The following is a 19,975-nucleotide window of genomic DNA, read 5'->3' as shown; positions in this document are numbered from 1 at the left end:
TGAGCTAGACTGACACAGGTGTGATTAATAACATTGATTACGGTTCCGCTCCATTGTAACAGGGCCATAATCAGTGTTATTAATCACACCTGTGTCAGTCTGGCTCACAGGATGTGAGATGACATACACTCATGTCAAAATGGCTGCTGTGCAAGAGGCCTATTGCTGCTCAACTCGGATCTGAACGGAGCGCACCTGACCAGAGTCTAAAACGACGTCTTTTGACCTCCTGTCTTTCAATTTAGCTGCTCAACTCAGCTACAGACCTGGGTCCCGATACTAAATCATTTCAATTACGTATCTGGAACAATGGAGCCAATGATCTGTTCACAGAAATGCGCACCCTACCCTGACCTAGCTCTCCAGGCAGACTCAAGCAAACTCAAGAGTAATTGAAAGAATTCCTAATAGTATTTCAACCCAGGTGCTCTCAGCTCTGAGCAGAGCTGTCTAAAAGACTGTAATGATGTCTTCTCATTTAACAGGGGCTTGTTTACGCTTGACTGGAGCAATAAAATCAATAGAACAGTCTGGCACTCTAGACTATCAATCAATCAATCAATCAAAGCTTTATTTGTATAGCGCATTTCATACCCAGAGGCAACACAATGCGCTTTACAGAGAACAAGGGAGGAGGGCATACGACCCACTCTCTACATATTCCAGAGGGACTAACAGTGGGAATTGAGTATTAGTAAGGATTTCAGACACTATTGGACCCAGGTCTGAAGCAGTGGGCCAAATCTGCTGCCATGTCTGCGATGTGCTACTGTTTCTACTGTAGGTACAAGCTACCTCAATAACACAGCGCTTACTGCTTAGGGATGCAACCATAACCGGTATAATGATACACTGCGATAACATTTGATTATATTTATCACAGTAAAGTTATCATTAAAACCGTGTTTGATGTCTGCGCTTTGAAAACCTCACTGTAAATACTGTCCAGCATCAACCAAAGTTAGCAACAGTCTCCAAGAGGCATTATTTTACGCAAATAAAAAGTGCATAGCACTGCTAATTTTATTTGTGGCTTTCAATATAAAACTTGGTGAAATGATTTCAGTGTGTTTATCATTCGTTCAAAAATAAATAAATGCACATTTTATAATACCGTGATAATACTGATAACCGTGATCATTTTGGTAACTATAGTCGTGATATGAAATTTTGATACCGTTCCATCTCTACTGCAGATCATACTGTTGAAGTTCTACGTTCTACGTTCTGTGGGCTCGTTACCTAGGTGTTCCACGGTATAGACTAGGCTACACTCTACTGTACTTCCGACGCTGGTGACTGAGTGTTTATTTTTGTCAAGGTTACAAACCGTTATCGCGGCTTTTGCTCCGAGCCTCCAGGGATGGCCATGTCTCTACGGCGCCCTATCTCTCCTCCTGCAGCGCGTCACGTGTTCACTTTCTGGACCGGCGTGATTGTCTTTCCGACCCCGCTTCCAAATATGGTCGTGACCCCGCCTTTTTAAACAGCAGCGCAAGGCCAGCTCAGCTGCAGGTGAAACCCGGGGTCTCTTCCAGGGGCGTGGAGGGGAAGCGTTAAGCCTCTCGAACTTCCGCTTGCAGACCTGGGTCAATTACTGCTTGCAAATACTGTCAAATACAGTATTTGGGTGTGTTTGATTTGTCTCAGCCTGTCCAGTGAAACCAACGGATCAGTCCCGTTAAGCGCCAGCCGTGAGGCAAATCAAACGCACCCCGATTGCTTTCAAACGCTTTCAGAGTAATCAGTCTATGATTGAGCCAGGTCTGGCTTGTTGCCGTGTGTAAATGCCCGCCTGTGTAACGCCGCGTTCTGCCCTGCCGATGTGCTGTGCCCCAGACGCTCCATAGCTGGGCGATCGAGGAGCTAGCAGGCAGGCCTCCTGCTACTGCCGCCTTACTGCCCGCGGAGGGCTACCTGGAAGACAGGTGCAAGCAGGTAGTGCCCCCCTCCTTCCCCCCCAACACCCAATCACCGTCCGGCACGCCCCCCCCTCACCCCGTTCGCCTGTCCTGCGACCTCTAACAGAGCGTGACCTCTCTTCTTCGCCTTTGACCTCTGGCCCTGTCGCGCTCTCTAACCCAGCCTTGGCCTCCTGACTGCACATGAATGGATTGTAGAAGGTTCTCTCCCACGAAACACGCAGGCTAACAGTGTTAGTGACAGAACGAGCTATTAAGTGAATGGAACTGTCGCTTGGTCTGAACTGAGAAATGTTCACTGCATAATTGCAGCATATTGATTTGAAAACTTAATTGCTGTGTTTTTTTTCCTCTTTGTGCCTAACGCATTTGTGTGTTTGGATCCACATTAACAACCTATTTTCCATTTGCATGATGACATTTTAGTGTTGGAACATGTCGGACCAGCTATAAATACTATATGAACTGTACTCTGAAACACCTTCTGTAGAGTGGCATGGTGTGACCGCACTTGAACAGTATCTAATAACTAAAATATTGATAATATTGTCAAACCATTGTGTTTCTTTGACTGTGTGATCCGTCCTGATTTAGACCTTAACGTTTACTTAACACCTCAGGCTTTTTTTCCCTTTGAACATCTCCAGTGTACCCCTGTCAGCTCATCGTGTAGCAGCACAGTGCATAACGCCAACCCACTACTGACCCACCCTATCATCTGGGTGCTCTCTGTGTGCTCTGTGTGTGTCTGTGTGTGTGTGTGTGTCTATGTGTGTGTGCGTGTGTGTGTGTGTGCGCGCGCCACAGGCCGCCCAGGTGGTGCTGATCTCCCTGTTTGAGCTCAACACCCCGGAGTTCACCATGCTGCTGGGGGCCCTGCCCAAGACCTTCCAGGACGGGGCCACCAAGCTGCTCCACAACCACCTGAAGAACTCCAGCAACACCAGCAGCAGCAGCGTGGTACCGATCCAACACACACACGCACCCCACCGCTGTCGAAACACACACACGCCCCACCGCTGTCGAAACACACACACGCCCCACCGCTGTCGAAACACACAACACACTCCACCGCCGTCCAATAACACACACACGCCCCACCACTGTCGAAGCACTAACGCTCCATACACACTTTCAATGGTAGAAAACACACACTCTCCACACGCACTTTTAATGGTAGAACACACACACGCTCCGCACACACTTTCAATGGTAGAAAACACACACTCTCCACACACACTTTCAATAATAGAACACACACACTCTCCACACACACTTTCAATAGTAGAACACACACGCTCCGCACGCACTTTCAATAGTAGAAAACACACACACTCCGCACGCACTTTCAATAATAGAAAAAGTAGTTTATTTGAGGGGTTTTTCCTACTGATTTTGTTTGGTCTCTGGTCTGTGTGTTTAATCCAGTCTCACTGCACACAATACTGACTTAGAGAACAAAGTGGTAGACTTTGATAACTTATCCAGTGAGACATGCCTGTAACGCGTAGGTTATGGTTCCTGCACGAATCCAACCCTCAATGCCACTAACATGCTCCAACCATATACTTGCAGTCTTTGTGGAAGGTTTTTTGTTAGGGTTTGGGATGTGTGTTGACATTAAATGAACACTGTGTCTTCTTCCTCTGTAAAGGGTTCTCCAAGCAACACCATTGGTCGAACCCCGCCCCGCCACCCCCCCAGCCGGACCAGTCCCCTCACCTCCCCCACAAACTGCTCCCACGGAGGGCTGTCTCCCAGGTACAGACACACACACACACACACACACACACACTCACTCTCTCTATCTCTTTCTGTCTCTCTCTCTCTCTCTCTCTCTCACACACACACACACACAGACACTTTCTCCTTCTCTCTCTCGCACACACACACATACACACACACACACACACACACACACAGTCTCACACCCACCCATACACACATATCAGATCAGCTGCAGCAGTGTGGGCGTGGCCCAGCTGAGCGGCGCTCTGTAACTGAAGGCTTGTTGTGTTCCTAACTCTGCCTCCTTGCTGAACAGCGGTGAGCGTAGTGGGTGACCGAGCTGCTCCGACCTGGAGAGCCTCCACCACAGTGACGGCTCGGCTCGGCTGGTTGAAAGAGTCGCTCTGTTTTAATTGGCTGGATGAAACAGTCGCGCTGTTTTAATTGGCTGGATGAAACAGTCACGCTGTTTTAATTGCCTGGTTGAAACAGTCGCGCTGTTTTAATTGGCTGGATGAAACAGTCACGCTGTTTTAATTGGCTGGTTGAAAGAGTTGCGTTCTTTTAATTGGCTGGATGAAACAGTCACGCTGTTTTAATTGGCTGGATGAAACAGTCACGCTGTTTTAATTGGCTGGTTGAAACAGTCACGCTGTTTTAATTGAGCTTAGATTTACAGTCAGTGGTAGGGGACTGTTTATGTAGCGGACACAATGTCAGAAAGTTATTTCACGATAATGAAATGTCATCAAAGTGGGAGCAGCTCGGTCCATGTGTGTAGCCTCATCCTGCCACAGTAGCTCTCAGCAGAAACCCACACACACAAAGACGATCTAGCTTCTGTTAAAACACTGACTGCCATGTGGTACAGTACTGTACAGTAGGTACAGTACCTGGTTTTTACTCTCCAGGGGAATATCAGTACGGACTTAAGAGAGACCGTGTCCGTTTGTCTCAGAGGCTCGTCTTTGCACACCTGGGTTTCTGGTTCATTATACCTTAACACAGTATAAGCTACATTACCCCTTAATGTCTTCTCTTAACAACGCATGCTCCTGTTCTCCACGCTCAGACTGTTCTGCCTTTCTCTCTTGTCTTCCCCGTCACTGCACACCCTTCTTTTCTCCCACCCCCGCTCTGCTGTCCTCCTGTCTGTCTGTCCTCCTGTCTGTCTGTCCTCCTGTCCATCTGTCGTCCTGTTCATCTGTCCTCCTGTCCATCTGTCCTCCTGTCCATCTGTCCTCCTGTTCATCTGTCCTCCTGTCCATCTGTCCTCCTGTCCGTCTGTCCTCCTGTCCGTCTGTCCTCCTGTCCTCCTGTCCTCCTGTCCGTCTGTCCTCCTGTCCATCTGTCCGTCTGTGGTTCCTTGTGTCCCCGCCTCCCCCTGCTACCTCCCCCCGTTTCTCTCCCTCCCTCCCTCCCTCCTTCCGTCCATCCCTCCTTCTCTCCCGGCCGCGCTGCGGCGCCCAGTCGGCTGTGGGGCTGGGGCGTCGACGGGCTGTCAAAGCACCACCCCCCTCCCCCTACTACTACCACCGCTACTACTACCACCACTACCACTACTACCGCTGCTCCTCCTCCTCCTCCTCCTCCTCACTCCGCCGCCGCCCCCGCCCCCGCCCTCAGGGTCCACCGCAGAGCTTATTCTCCCAGGTAACACGCCTAGAGCCATGTGGGGGGCGGGGCAAGGGGCGGGGCTTCTGTCCCCTCTCTACCTGAGAGGGAATGTTTGCTTCATGTCGGTCCTTGTCGTTATTCGCAGTCTCCTGATGCGTTTTTTAACATCCAATATTCTCGGGGTGTGTGTGTGATCTCTCTCTGCTTACTAATACGACTGATCGGGTCTTAGTTCACGTTGAACTAACAAGTGGAGTAGTTTTCGTTCTCAGCACATCCGCTGTTCTCAGGTCAGAACTGGGTGAATGTTCTGGTCAATGTTCACCTGGTTTTGGGTGAAGGTCTTCCTGGTTGCCAGAGGCACAGTACAGTAATGAATAGAAACCCAACCAGCCAGTGTGTGTGTGCGTGTGTGTGCGCGCGCGTGTGTGTGTGTACCTACCCTCACCGCTCCCTGGTGCGTTGGCAGCATGATGGAGTACGACACGGAGAACATGAACTCGGAGGAGATCTACAGCTCGCTGCGCGGCGTCACCGAGGCCATCCAGAGCTACAGCTACCGCAGCCAGGAGGACCTCAACGAGCCAATCAGACGGGACGGCAAGAGGGACGACGCCGTGAGTCTCGTACACGCTCAGGACGCCACGTTTTGGCAACACTGACTTTGTTTGAACAACGTTAAACACTCCCTCTCTATCTCTGTCCCCTCTCTCTTTCTGTACGCTCTCTCTCTATCTCCCTCCCTCCCTTTCTCTCTCTCTTCTGCTCCCTCTCTCTTTTCTATCTCTCTCCCTTCTTCCCTCCCCCTTCTCTCTCTTTCTCTCTCTCTCCTCCTCCTCTGTTCTTTCTCTCTCCCTGGTTTCCTCCCTCTCCTCTCTCTTTCTCCTCACCTCTTCCCTCCCCCTCTCTCTCTCTCTTTCTCTCTCTCTCCTCCTCTCTCTTTTCTTTCTCTCCCTGGTTTCCTCCCTCTCCTCTCGTCCCTTCTTCCCTCCCTCTCTCTCTCTCTCTCTCTCTCTCTCCTCTCTCTCTCTCTCTCTCTCTCCTCTCTCTCCCTGGCCTGGTCCCTCCCCCCCCCCCCCTTCTCCTCTCTCCCCCCAGGCGGGGAGGGAGGGCGTGGCGGCGTCCCCCGGCTCCGACGCCCGCCTGGGGCTGGACGGGGTGGACGGCGGGGGCGGCGGCGGACGCACCGCCCTGGACAACAAGACGTCGCTGCTCAACACGCCGTCGCCGCGCTCCTTCTCCGGGCCGCGCGGCCGCGAGTTCTCCCCCTACGGCCACCACGGCGACGGCATCAGCGCCTACGACAAGAGCGCCCTGAAGGAGGCCGTGTTCGACGACGACGTGGAACAGTTCCGCGACTGTGAGTACGCCTCGACCCTTAACCCCTCCCACCTCCTCAGCCACCTCCTAGCTCCACCCTCCCACCCCCCTGTCGTCGACCACCTCCGTACCATCGTGTGATGTCACCGTGATGTCGCTCCGTGACGACGTCGTCTCAACGTTATGGTAACAGAGAGAGAGATAGAATCAGCCCCAGAGACGCATCACAACACGGTGACCGGTTTGAATGTTTACACCCGAAACAGTGGATGAGCTCCTAGTCTGTGGTGGTTGTCGGTCATCACATCCTTTGCTGTGTGCCCCTTTCTTCCTCCCTACCCCCTCCATCCATCCATCCATCCCTCTGTATCCATACCTCCATCCATCCATTCATCCATCCATCCCTCCCTCCTTCTCTGCTCTACAGGCCGTCGTCAGGAGGGTGGTGAAAACAAGATGGTGCTCCCCAAGGGCTTTGCTCCTGGTAAAACCAACCCCCACCTTGACTAACCCCCCCGCCCCGTCCTCTCCCCGTCTCTCGCTGCTCCGCCTAGCTGAGCTGAAACGGTCAGGCTCCTCAGTCGGCCATTTTTGGAAAAGTCTGTCTGGGAGAGACGACCTGGCCCAGCGCAGTACAGGACGGCTGAGTAGTAGTGGGTAGAAGAGGGTAGTCAGTGACAGGACTGTGTTTGTGTCTCCAGTGTTTCATGTCCCATCCCCATGCGTCCTCTGACCTCTAACATACTAGCCCCTCCCCCTCCACTAGCCCCTCCCCCTTCCCCCGCTATTTTAAGTAAGAAATTGTTCTTAATTTCTTGCCTGGTTAAATGAAGGTAAAAATGTAAATAAATAAATTAAATAAAATTAAGCTACGCTGTTGCTGTACAGTCTCAATGCTGTTTGTCAGCTAGTAGATTAGCATGTTGCGGCTAACAGTTAATACCAAGGCCCTGACGCTAACCGTGAGGGATGAGATTGTACCGGTAAACCTGACCGTGAATTATACTTGAATATCATGACCCGTTCCATGCAGACAATATTGCTTTTACACCATCAGGCTAGTCACGCTAACGTACACCATCAGGCTGGTCACGCTAACGTACACCATCAGGCTAGTCACACTAACGTACACCATCAGGCTAGTGACTCTAACGTACACCATCAGGCTAGTCACGCTAACGTGCACCATCAGGCTAGTCACGCTAACGTGCACCGTCAGGCTAGTCACGCTAACGTACACCATCAGGCTAGTCACGCTAACGTACACCATCAGGCTAGTGACGCGTGCCTCGTCTGTCCGCCCCGCCAGTTTCCCAGGACCACTCGGACCTGGTGGCGGACCTGCTGAAGGAGCTGTCCAATCACAACGAGCGCGTGGAGGAGCGCAAGGGGGCGCTGGTGGAGCTGCTGAAGGTCACGCGCGAGGACAGCCTGGCGGTGTGGGACGAGCACTTCAAGACTGTCCTGCTTCTGCTGCTGGAGACCCTGGGGGACAGAGATGTAGGTCCCCCGCTCGCCTCGTGTGTGTGTGTGCGTGTGTGCGTGTGTGTGTGAGACACTATACAGTACGTGTGTGTATGTGTTGGTGTGCTTGCACCATTTGGGAATGTGTGTGTGTGTGTCTGTTTGTGTGTGTATGTGTGTGTGACACTATACGTGTGTGTATGTGTTTGTGTGCTTGCACCATTTGGGAATATGTGTGTGTGTGTGTGTGTGACACTATACGTGTGTGTACAGTATGTGTTTGTGTGCTTGCACCATTCGGGAATGTGTGTGTGTGTGCGTGTGTTTGTGAGAGACACTATATGTGTGTGAATGTGTTTGTGTGCTTGCACCATTCAGGAATATGTGTGTGTGTGTGTGTCTATACTGTACACATATTGTGTGTATGTGTGTGTGCGCGCGTCTGTATAGTGTGTGTGTTCATGTGGTCCTGTCCTCTGTCCTCTCTGTCTCTGTGTCCCTGTAGTACACCATCAGAGCCCTGGCGCTGCGCGTCCTCAAGGAGATCCTAAGGAACCAGCCGGCCCGCTTCAAGAACTACGCCGAGCTCACCATCATGAAGACCCTGGAGGCCCACAAAGACCCCCACAAGGAGGTACGGAACCCCGCCCCCCCCCCCCCCCCCCCCCATCGTCGGCCTGCCGCACTGCCCACATCTGCGTCCAGTGCTTTCTGTCTGGGAAGAGTCTGGTGGAGAACTCTCTTCTGATCTTCTGATCACGGCTGCCGTTCAATCAAACGCGCAGCGCAGTAAGCTTGTTCACGCGCGTTCTGTTTCGCGCAACCGTTACGTGCAGTATTGAGAATGTTGGTGACATTTTGTTTTTGTGATATTGTTTTTCTTGAGGTCAGAGTTCATCAGCCCTGTTCGTGTGCAGGAGACTTTAAGATGTGTGAAAAGGAGGCGTTTTGTTAGTAGTTCCACAGTCATATTTGGCGATGCATTGCCTGGCCATATCTCAATCAATACTGCGCGTGTGTGTGTGTTTGGGGCTTTGTGCGCGTGTGTCTGTGTCAATAGGTTAGTAGTCAGAGGCCTGAGGATTATGGGGTCGACCAAGTGTCAAGCAAAGCAGACTGCAAAATACTGCTCAATCTCCTCCATTATTATCCTGGTGTTAGTGCTTTAATGTATGCGTACTGTACATCATTACTATGTATATTATACCATCATACCTGTATATAAATGTGTGTGTATGTATGCATGTAAGCATGTTGTGTACATCCTAGATGCTTGTTCGTATCTATAAAATGTGACACTTATTAAACGACCCATCAGAAAGATAGCGATGGGACTATATTTGGGCCCCTGCGATGTATTTTTAAAATTTAAATTTAAATGTAAAATTTTAAAAACTAAATAAAGGATGTAAATGCAGGTGGTGCGTGCAGCGGAGGAGTCGGCGGTCACGCTGGCGGGGTCCATCCACCCGGAGCAGTGTATCAAGGTCCTGTGTCCCATCGTCCAGACGGCCGACTACCCCATCAACCTGGCCGCCATCAAGATGCAGACCAAGGTGATCGAGCGCATCGCCAAGGATTCCCTGATCACGCTCCTGGCCGACATCATCCCCGGGCTGCTGCAGGTACACACACACTCACACACACACACGCGCGCCACGGCTGCCGTTCAATCGAACGCGCAGCGCAGTAAGCTTGTTCACGCGCGTTCTGCTATGTGCAGTATTGAGAATGTCGGTGACATTTTGTTTTTGTGATATTGTTTTTCTTGAGGTCAGAGTTCATCAGCCCTGTTCGTGTGCAGGAGACTTTAAGATGTGTGAAAAGGAGGCGTTTTGTTAGTAGTTCCACAGTCATATTTGGACAAGAGAGTCATATTTGGACAGTGGGAACAGTTTGCCTTATTTGTAACCTGAACTTTGCCTGTACTCTACTCTCCAGCACACCTCTGCTACTCCTCCCACGTTCCCTGGGACTCCTGTGTGTGTGTGTGTGTGTGTGTGTGTGTGTGTGTGTGTGTGTGTGTGTGTGTGTCTTTCTGATCACCAGTCAACGATGATGTCTGTGTGTTTCCAGGGCTATGACAACACAGAGAGTAGTGTACGCAAGGCCAGTGTGTTCTGCCTGGTGGCCATCTACTCCGTGATTGGTGAAGAGCTCAAACCCCACCTGGCCCAGCTCACCGGCAGCAAGGTACCTGTATCTACCGGCATGTGTGTGCGAGCTCAAAGTCCTCACACACACACAGACACACACACAAACACACGCGCGCGCAAACACACCTCCCCCGCCATAAACACATCCCCCTTATGTTTTTTTTCTCATGTTTTATTTCGACTCCGGTTTCAACCGGTCGCGGAGAGAGGTGTATCTTTGGCCCACTTTCTGCGGCGTTCGTCCTTGGGTAGCAGGACCGAGGTCCGTCACGAGGGGCGACCCCCCCCCCCCCCCACACCCCCACCCCTTCCCTCTGAGGTTTGACCCCGGTCAAAGAACACTAGCTCAACGCTAGTTAACCCCGGTCAAAGAGCACTAGCTCAACACCGCGGTCAAGTTAGCCTTCAGACCTTGCTTGAGCCTGGAGACTCCCCTGACCATTGCGAGGCCGTGGCCAATGAGCCGGGGGAACACGCTCACCAGATTAGCAGATGAACACAAACCAGGTGGATGATTCTCAAACGATTCTCAGAAGTCAAATTGTTTGCTTTCGGTATTTCCCAGACACATTAAACGACGGAACGTGAGTTGTGTATAGCCTACAGAATGATTGGCCTCAGCCGTTACTAGATTAGTGTCAATTCTCTGACAATTTACACATTTTTCACATTGTGGGCAAGCGGCCATCTGGCACTGTGCTAGGCGTGACGCCGAACTACTTTCTTGTGTGTGTGTTTGAATGTGTGTGTGCATGTGTGTGTGAATGTTTGTGTCAGGGGGATGGATATTGAAAGCAGAGAGAAGACAACATTTCAAATGGGTGATTAACTGCGTTCTATTGTGGCGTTTTCTATTTGATTCTATTCTGAGACGACGCGCGTTGCCTGTGGTTGTTTCAGATGAAGCTGCTGAACCTGTACATCAAGAGAGCCCAGACCACCAACAGCAACAGCAGCAGCTCCTCCGACGTGTCCTCTCACAGCTAGGGGGACAGGGGGGGACCCCTCGTCTGTGCGCCCGCCGCCGATGGTGGGGGGGGGGCACACACAATGGACCCGCCCGGACCTAGACCCTGGACCTAGAACTTTCAATCTGAACTAGGAACATAGCGGTGCCTCTCCCACCCAGAACCCCCCCCCGCCCCCCTTCCTCCCTCTCTGAGCTCCTCCCCCCCTGCGTCAGACCCCTCCCCCATCCTGGTCCCCCAGCTTCGTTTCTTTAACCAGCTCCTCCATGCGTTTCCTCTCCCCTCTGCTTCCTCATCCGTTCATCCAGGCCTCGTCCACACCCCGACGTCCTGAACCTCATCCGTTCATCCAGGCCTCGTCCACACCCCGACGTCCTGAACCTCATCCGTTCATCCAGGCCTCATCCACACCCAGGCGTCCTGAACCTCATCCGTTCATCCAGACCTCATCCACACCCAGACGTCCTGAACCTCATCCGTTCATCCAGGCCTCATCCACATCCCAGACGTCCTGAACCTCATCCGTTCATCCAGGCCTCCTCCACACCCCGACGTCCTGAACCTCATCCGTTCATCCAGGCATCATCCACACCCCGACGTCCTGAACCTCATCCGTTCATCCAGGCCTCATCCACACCCCGACGTCCTGAACCAGGGGCCTCTATCTCGCTTCCCCGTCGGCTTTCAGAGTCCCGCTCATCTGCGTCAGTTTCGCTGGCGTTTTATTCCAATGTAGAAAAGTCTTATGAGTCTTTCTGATTGTAATTTGAGGGAACAAAATGATAGGTTCTGATATGGTCCAATCATGATCCAGCCAGGTGTTAATTCAGCCAATACATCCCTATAATACAGCTGGTTCAGTTGGATGATCACCTTCTGAAGAGACAGAAGTACAGTAATTCCACCCACGCCATGGATATGTTGGTTTGTGATAAAGAATCATTTGGCTGGCCCAGTGATAATGGAAAGCCCCTGTGAATCTGGCAGAAGTTGTGGGTTTGGGAACAGTGAAATTAAATCAAAATATTATAGAAATGGAAAGAGCAAAAAATCACTTATTAATCAAAATCAATTATTAATCACGTAACATTTATTAAGGCATATTTCAATTTAAACATTTTGAAGAAGAAATGTTTGACCCTATGGATTTTTTCGTTTTTATTTTGAAGGCTCAGTAAAGCCAAGGTAGAGTTAAGCTCGATTTTATAATTCAAATTTGTTTCGGAGAAAATCAGATTGTCTTCATACCTGTAATGGTGACAGAATTTATAATTGAACACCCAATCATTTGACCTTCACAAAAGGATTGTGCTGTAGGAATACCAAGTAAAACAATCTTGTTTTCCAACTAAAAGACATTGACAATCTAGGGTTGAATTGGTCTCAAAAACAAACTTATAATCAGGTTTGAGGTGAAGTCCAGCCCCCTCATCATGTTTTTTTTTACTTTACGTGTTTCATAAACACGCCCTTATGGTCTTTTTCTTCGCTATAAATCCACAATGATGCTGCTTAAAGAACAAGGACAGCCTGGTGAGTTAATACCACAGTTTGTAAATAGCTCAGTACCGGAGCAGGGCTGGGGGGTCGGGTCAGAATCTCAAGACACTACCGGGCCTCATGTTGAATGACCACCCTCATGTCCGATCACTGGACGCTGAGGAGAGGAGCCGGAGGTGCGGTACTGTGGCTTTCACATCTTCACAACGTGAACCCCCGTCTCCCCCGTGAATTAAACAGGCCTTTGCCAAAACAGACGAATTGACGAAACTGACCCACAATGATGCAAATATGTTCATGATATTCGTCACACACCTCTCCTCATCCCACTCTCTCATGTATTTACAGCTTTCTGCAATAACAGCACCACAAGTCCAGTATTTTGTACATAAACATTGTTCACCGCTTCGCAATTTTCCTACGATGAAATAAATCAAAAAAAAGTTTGGCCATCTCACCTTTTTTGCACGTGGGCGAAACGCTTGCATGTACCGCGGCTGCACAGCCAGCGCGTTTCCTCTAGGGGCCCCGTTTCCTCTACGGGCCCCGTCTCCGGCTGTCGAAGGTCACTTGTAAACTCGTCAGTTTAGTCGACTTTTCCAGATGAGCGCGGGCGATTGGACACGCGAGTTACTGTACTACAGCCATGTGTCACAATACACGCAATGAGCTCCCTATAGATGACCAAAACCTCACCATGCCTGTCGTCAAGACGGCTGTGAACTGGATATAACACGAAGAATGCCAGGCATCCCAGCTCTACATGAGTTATAGAGTTGGGTGCGGACTGTATTTGTGAATGTTTGCCTATAGGTACTATCTGGCATTTCTCCCATTCATATAACAGGCTCGGATCACCAAATTGCTTTCTTTCTTCAATGGGGCCACTATCACATCGCTAGCCAATCTGTTTGTTTTTATGTAAGGGGACAAGCCAATCAGCAGTGGGTATGCTGGTAACCAAGACGATTTACCAGTAGTTAACTGGTCCAGATAATCTTGGTGGTCAGTACAGTAAGGTATTTCCTGTTCACTATGCATGTTATTGTCTTTCATTTGTCCAGTTTTCTCATGTAATATTCACGTCTGTATTTATATTTGTTTTATTTTATTTCGTTTTTCATGACAACTGTACAGAAGGGTTTGGTTAACAGCCACCTGTGATAGATTTGCGACGTTGTAAATTTGTTTGCTCTAGAAATAAACAAACAAACAAACAAACTAGATTATTTTTGTTGGTTGTCTCCTGATCGTCTTTTGGCACCGAGGTCTTTGTATTCGTCTGTCACAGCGTTACCAGCAGCATAGGAATGTGACGGGACTCCTGGGCCCCCATCCATGGACAAACAGAGTGGAGTGCTGAGGTGTTCTTATGCTCTTATGTGTAAACATTAACCAGGACAGAGGAGCTCCACTCCTCAGGTCGCGATGTCTGCCCCCCTCTGCCCTAAAGGACGAGGCATGAGGAGTAGCCTGGGTTATTCAGTAGTGTCTGCTTCATAACGTTTACTTTTCAGATTTGTGATTAATGCACTTTTTTATGAAACTCCCCTTAACCTCATAAATAACAAACAAACGCAACAAAAACAAAATGTGTTTAAAATAGTCTTCCACTTCTGAACGGTCTATACCAGCTACCATCCTAATATTACAGGTCCAGTCTGGCGCCTTGTCTGATGGCTTAAGACCATCTACAGTATCCGAATGCTACAATCAGACATCAACAGTTAAGAAGTCAACTGTCAGACCTACTGTATGAGAATACACTGCCAGGCCGGTGGGGGGTTCCGACCGTCCTCTTCTCAAAGGTCATGTAAGGTATGCTAATGAGAGGGGCGGGAAGAGGCGGGGTATAAAACCGAGGCAGGAGCCCTGCCAGCACACCTCTCAGAGACATACACACTACAGCACCTGTGGGAGTCAGCGTCCAGGGAGCCCGACCCCCCCCGCCCCCCACCTTCTCTGCTGCTCGACGGACCACGGGGAACCATGCTGTTCTGGCACTCCCAACCTGAACCCTACCACCAGCACTCTTCAGCCAGCTACATCCGGTAAGATGGCTCGACCCCCGCGGCCCTCAGAAAGGATATGAAGAGTTCATTTGCAGAAACAGATATGTGCATTTTGATACATTTTGATCAATCATTTTTTCAATCAAATGTCAACATTAAATATCAATTAAATTACAGTTGGGTTACTCTTCTTTACGTAATCAAAACCATCAAACTGTTATTTAATTGATATTTAATTGATTGATGTTGACATTTGATTGAAAAAATTATTTATCAAAATGCACATATCTGTTTCTGCAAATTAACTCTTTGATTGTAAAGTACGACTGTGCAGGTGTTTTAGCTGTAATCTGGTGTTCGTTCTTGTCTTTCATTAGACCAGAGTTGTTGTTTAGATTGATTCTTTACTTGGGTAATGGTTTGGTGTTTACGGTTGCCTTCGCAAAGTGTTTTGTAAATGATGGATGAAATATCGAACGGTTTATAGGCCATCTAGGCTAATGAATCGGTAATTAATTATTGTTGTGTAACTATAATGTGGTATTTCTTGTGGAGGTGGTTTGGACCAATGCTGTCGTGGTGAGCTAGTCTTGTCTGGAGGTTTGTAAGCCCAAATCCCTCTTGATCATGTTGATATCCTGGTCTAAATTTGTATTGTAGTCTACTTACATAGGACCTGGGTTTGCTTCACCATAGCAGTCAGCTATGAAAGGAAAGGCGTGTGTGTGTGTGTGTGTGTGTGTGTGTGTGTGTTTTACCTTTGCCCCCTTCAAGGCATGGATGATTAGATAGATCATCTAATCAGATTAGATACTGATTAGATAAATGTTTGCCCGTAGAAAGATAAGTTATTCACCTCATTCCTGATTTTTGAGTAAACCTCTAACGATGAACTGTTGGTTTTTTCCTCCCAGAGAGGCACTGGCGCCTTTCCTAAAACAAGAGGAGGAACACCGCGCTTCAGAGAACGACACCAAACTCTCCCCTTTCCAATATGTTCTCTGTGCAGCCACATCACCGGCTGTAAAACAGCAAGAAGAGACCCTGACCTATCTCAACCAAGGTAGCTATCTGTCTACGTTAGCACGTGCCTTCATGCTTAGGACTGAGCTCACACCACTATCACCCAGAAAAACATAAATCCTAGATTATACTTTATCTTTCATGGTAAAACACAACTACTGCCATTCAGCTTCACCATCCAATACCCTCAGTCTTAACATGTTGATACACTTTTTAAAGACACCGACACACACACACACACACACACACACACACACACACACACACACTCTTTTTGCCATTCTTGTTTACCTATACACCACTTATCAGGCATATGGAATTATCAAGATGTGATTGAATCATGAAAGCTTTTCTTCCATGGGTGTGAATATGACTTTCATCATCTCTTATCTTGAACTGCACATTCCTCCTCTTCTCTCCTCGAACTCCTTATCTTCTCACATCTTCTTGGTCTAATCTAAATCATTCTCAGCTGGATTGAATCCATTCTGTTTCATCATCACTGTTAATGTAGCCAAATAAGGTTCCATTTGTTAGCAGTAAACTGACACTTTTCCCTCTGATTTAACTCTAAAGTATTGTTGTTGCAGGATATGACTTAGACAGTCTAGCAATAGTTAGCGTAGCTATAGAGGAGTACTGCAGGAGAACTAGCACTCTTTCAATGGGTGAGAGTTGAGACACAATGGCACTGGCATAACAACAAGGAAGGTTTTAGATCTGATAATTTGACATTTTGAAATAAAATTGACAATACAGATCTTCAGTTAATAGAGTTTATTACATAACCGTGGGAATAGAACATTTGGGTTTCAGATAAGGTGTAAAGCATTGTATCAGGAGGAGCTAGAATACGGGGGGTTTTTAGGGGCTAACCTTGACATTTGGCAAGCAAGGTGTTTGAATTGACTCAATTTCTATTTTTTGATTGATTGATTTCCCATTTTTCAATTTTAATCAGGTTTGTTTTAATGTCTTAAAATGTAGGTCAGTCCTACGAAATCCGTATGCTTAACAGAAAACTAGTGGAGTATACAGATATAAGCAGCAAATGTGTAAAGGTAGGTTAAAGGTATTGTGTGTGTATTTTTGACTTTCATGTGACCTCTTCCTGTCGTCTTCTTTCTGTTTATATGTACTAGTCTTCCTGGTTTGTCAACATACAGGCGACCCTTCAACCCTCCGCTCCACTTCGGGGGTTGGGTAACGCTACCATCGTTGCTGACTTTGGTACCATCGCCCAACTTCTCCCCCTCTTCAACTCAACACACTTCTCAACACACTTAACACAGTTCAGCTTTCACCTCAACATACTGTACGACACTTCACACACAGCACACGCCTTCAAGTCGTCTATCCTAACGCCTGTCTCAACGTGCAGCTAGGCACGGTACCGTTTGTCTATACTACTGGGACTTATTCATAACAGCGGACATCTTGGTTGGAAAATATGTATCGCTTTTCTTTTTTCAAATGTTAAAATGCATACAGTATGTCTTGGTATAGGAGTGGAATCAGATGCACTGTATGTTATTGAAGAACCAGTAATAGTCCTTTGTTGTTCTTCAGTATCCATTAATATCTGTTTTCCGAGATGTTTGGGTAGAATTGTGTTTCATTACTTGCAATGAAAACAAGCGGTAACCTGAATATGCCTCTGGTTTATGAATAAACCCCATTAGTACAGCTTAGGAACCAATTATACTCTCAGTATGTTATCAACCAGGTTGTTGTGATATGTTGAACCAATGTTTTCTTGTAAGTGTTTTCAATTACAGTATGTAAACAAGACTCAAAGGAAACTCGTTGACTGTGGAATTCAATCAAATCACTTAAGCGTTGCCTTTTATCTTCCCATGTGAATTTTCCATGAAGGTAAATTAGGAGAAAATGAGTCATTTGATTGAATTTCGCTCTGTCTCAGTGCATCCACTTGAGAGTTCTTTGTCGTCAGGCTGTCAGGACTATTATATCGGCCATGTTTAGGAAAGCAGCCTGGAGACACAAGAATGGAACAGGTGGCTTCTCCATCAGCCAATGACGTGTCCTGTCTATGGCCGTGGAATATGGGCAGCCAGTCACGCATGAGTTTCCCTTTAATAGGTTGAATGGTAGCTGCTTGTTTTTGCAGGTTGTTAATTTTTACGATTTGTTTTATGTTCTAGTTGGTTTTAAAGGTCGCAATTAACTTAATCCACAATACATAAAGCAACATGCAATTTGTGCCAAGCCCTCAAATGGTGACACTTCAAACAACTACCACTGATTCCTCAATGGCTGTTTGGATTTATCCAATAATAGCGCTTGGCTATGTAGACATGCTCTATCTGCCTGCGGAAATCTCTTTATTATAAAGGCAGCTACTGTACCTGCTATGTAACATTTTTCCATCCTTTGACACCATGGGAATTTGTGGCCGTTCTTTAAAGTGTGACTTCACTGAGCTTAAGGGTGATGAAATTCGCGTGAATTTCGATGCCTGAACCTTAAAGAGCTCTGCCAAAGGATGTGACCTTGGCGAGGTGTGAGTTGCAGGTTGCTCCCGGGACGGTCACAGCGCACCTCACTAACGCCTGCATCTGCTCCTTTCCAGAGCATATTGCGAGTGGTGTTCCACGACCGTCGGCTGCAGTACACAGAACACCAGCAGCTCGAGGGATGGAGGTGGAACCGCCCTGGCGACAGGATCCTGGATATTGGTGAGTTCTCCGGTCTGAATCTGCAACAGTCTCTGCACGCGATACAGCTTCAGAAATACAGCTTGAACGGTGTTGACCTCCTTGAAAACAACCAACAGAACGTGTAACAACAGTTGTTGTAACATTGGAGGATTCCCCAAGTTGTGTGTCCTCTGTGTGTGAGTGCTACAGTAGTCTGTGCATGTCAATCGAGGCATTGACATCTTGACCGACACATATTTTCTCCTCCTGATTGGTTGTTACTGACTGTGATTGGCTGTGTCCAGATATCCCCCTGTCGGTGGGGATCGTGGAGCCTCGTGCACACCCCCTGCAGCTCAACACCATTGAGTTCCTCTGGGACCCCGTGAAGAATGCCTCTGTATTCATCCAGGTATGCGCCAGGGGTCCAGATGGCACTCTTTAGTCCACTCTGGGAATCGATAGAGCTCTCTGAATCCTATTGATATGGTAAAGTGTAATTAAAATGAATCTTGTTCCCCATATAATTTATTTTAAAGCTCAATGAGATAACTTTTTATGGTTTAATATTCACCTTTACTTGCTATTAGTTTATGAATTGGCCTTAGCAAGACCCCAAAAATCATGACATGAGACTGCATGTATTAATTTAGAATTTCGGTGTACTGGCTAGTACACTGGCAGGAAATCTTGTGGTGGAAACGGAAGTGACACGTTTTGCGTGTCACAATATCAGGAAGACAACAAACACTTTGCCCCGCGAAACGAAATCTACATGCACATAAAAGAAAGAAGACCGGTATTAACCTGCATTGAAGCCATCTTTCCAAAAAGTAGCTACAATCTTCCAATCCAGTCTGCGCCACACGCGTTTCTTATCATTTTTCCCCCCATCATTACAGCGAGTGAGTGGGGGATTGTGGGAAGTATAATTCTTAAAACGCAGTGCCGATTTTATCACGACCAGAGGGGCTGCCAAAGTGCCTAGTTATCTCATGTAGCTTTAAATGAAATATAATAATTTGTTTAAAATAAATAAATGAGATAATCCGGATTGTTTAGCTTCCCTACCCATTAAGAGCCTCATTGATTTTGATACATTATGGTCATGTGAAGTAATCTATGCTGTGTGTGGTACGATTTTACTTTATTTACAGGTCAACTGCATCAGCACGGAATTCACTCCTAGGAAGCATGGAGGGGAGAAGGGGGTTCCCTTCCGTATCCAGATAGACACGTTCACCCAGAACCAACATGGAGACTACTTGGAGCATGTCCACTCCTCCAGCTGCCAAGTCAAGGTCTTCAAGGTACAGACCGACAATAGACTGTGTGTGTGTGTGTGTGTGTGTGTGTGTGTGTGTGTGTGTGTGTGTGTGTGTGTGTGTGTGCGCGCATGCGTGTACTGTGTGTGTGTGTGTCTGTGTTTTAAAGACAGTCCCATTCAGAGAAGTGCATCATGGGTAAACTCTGCATGTGACCGCTTTCTCATTTTCTCACGACAGCCAAAAGGGGCGGATCGTAAACTAAAAACGGACAGAGAGAAGATTGATAAAAAGTCCCTCCTGGACAGGGAGAAGTATCAGCCTTCCCACGAAACCACCA

General features: G+C 48.0%; 2 protein-coding genes across 3 annotated transcripts in view; both read left to right on the top strand.

Moving 5' to 3' along the window:
• The window catches only part of clasp1a (cytoplasmic linker associated protein 1a), a 73,129-nt gene extending 59,286 nt beyond the window's left edge, over window positions 1-13,843 (top strand). Inside the window, exons 31-39 of the mRNA XM_084451494.1 lie at window positions 2,730-2,882; window positions 3,577-3,683; window positions 5,737-5,884; window positions 6,366-6,627; window positions 7,897-8,087; window positions 8,557-8,685; window positions 9,470-9,676; window positions 10,128-10,244; window positions 11,108-13,843. Coding sequence (XP_084307620.1) covers window positions 2,730-2,882; window positions 3,577-3,683; window positions 5,737-5,884; window positions 6,366-6,627; window positions 7,897-8,087; window positions 8,557-8,685; window positions 9,470-9,676; window positions 10,128-10,244; window positions 11,108-11,194 — 1,401 coding nt within the window. The 3' untranslated portion in view covers window positions 11,195-13,843. The remainder of the gene's footprint in view (window positions 1-2,729; window positions 2,883-3,576; window positions 3,684-5,736; window positions 5,885-6,365; window positions 6,628-7,896; window positions 8,088-8,556; window positions 8,686-9,469; window positions 9,677-10,127; window positions 10,245-11,107) is intronic.
• Window positions 13,844-14,575: 732 nt separating this feature from the next.
• tfcp2l1 (transcription factor CP2-like 1) overlaps window positions 14,576-19,975 on the top strand; it is a 12,894-nt gene continuing 7,494 nt past the window's right edge. For both annotated transcript variants that reach the window (XR_014630842.1, XM_084452192.1), the window contains exons 1-7: window positions 14,576-14,726; window positions 15,602-15,750; window positions 16,698-16,771; window positions 18,304-18,409; window positions 18,676-18,782; window positions 19,528-19,680; window positions 19,876-19,975. The exon at window positions 19,876-19,975 is cut by the window's right edge and continues 11 nt beyond it. Coding sequence is in view for 1 of the 2 variants with exons in the window: in XM_084452192.1 (XP_084308318.1) it covers window positions 14,665-14,726; window positions 15,602-15,750; window positions 16,698-16,771; window positions 18,304-18,409; window positions 18,676-18,782; window positions 19,528-19,680; window positions 19,876-19,975 (751 nt within the window). In the remaining variant the exon portion in view is untranslated. The remainder of the gene's footprint in view (window positions 14,727-15,601; window positions 15,751-16,697; window positions 16,772-18,303; window positions 18,410-18,675; window positions 18,783-19,527; window positions 19,681-19,875) is intronic.

This window comes from Borostomias antarcticus (assembly GCF_949987555.1).
Source record: "Borostomias antarcticus genome assembly, chromosome: 17".
Taxonomy (NCBI): domain Eukaryota; kingdom Metazoa; phylum Chordata; class Actinopteri; order Stomiiformes; family Stomiidae; genus Borostomias; species Borostomias antarcticus.
The sequence above is the reverse complement of the archived record's forward strand: the minus strand, read 5'-3'. Positions and strand labels throughout refer to the sequence as shown.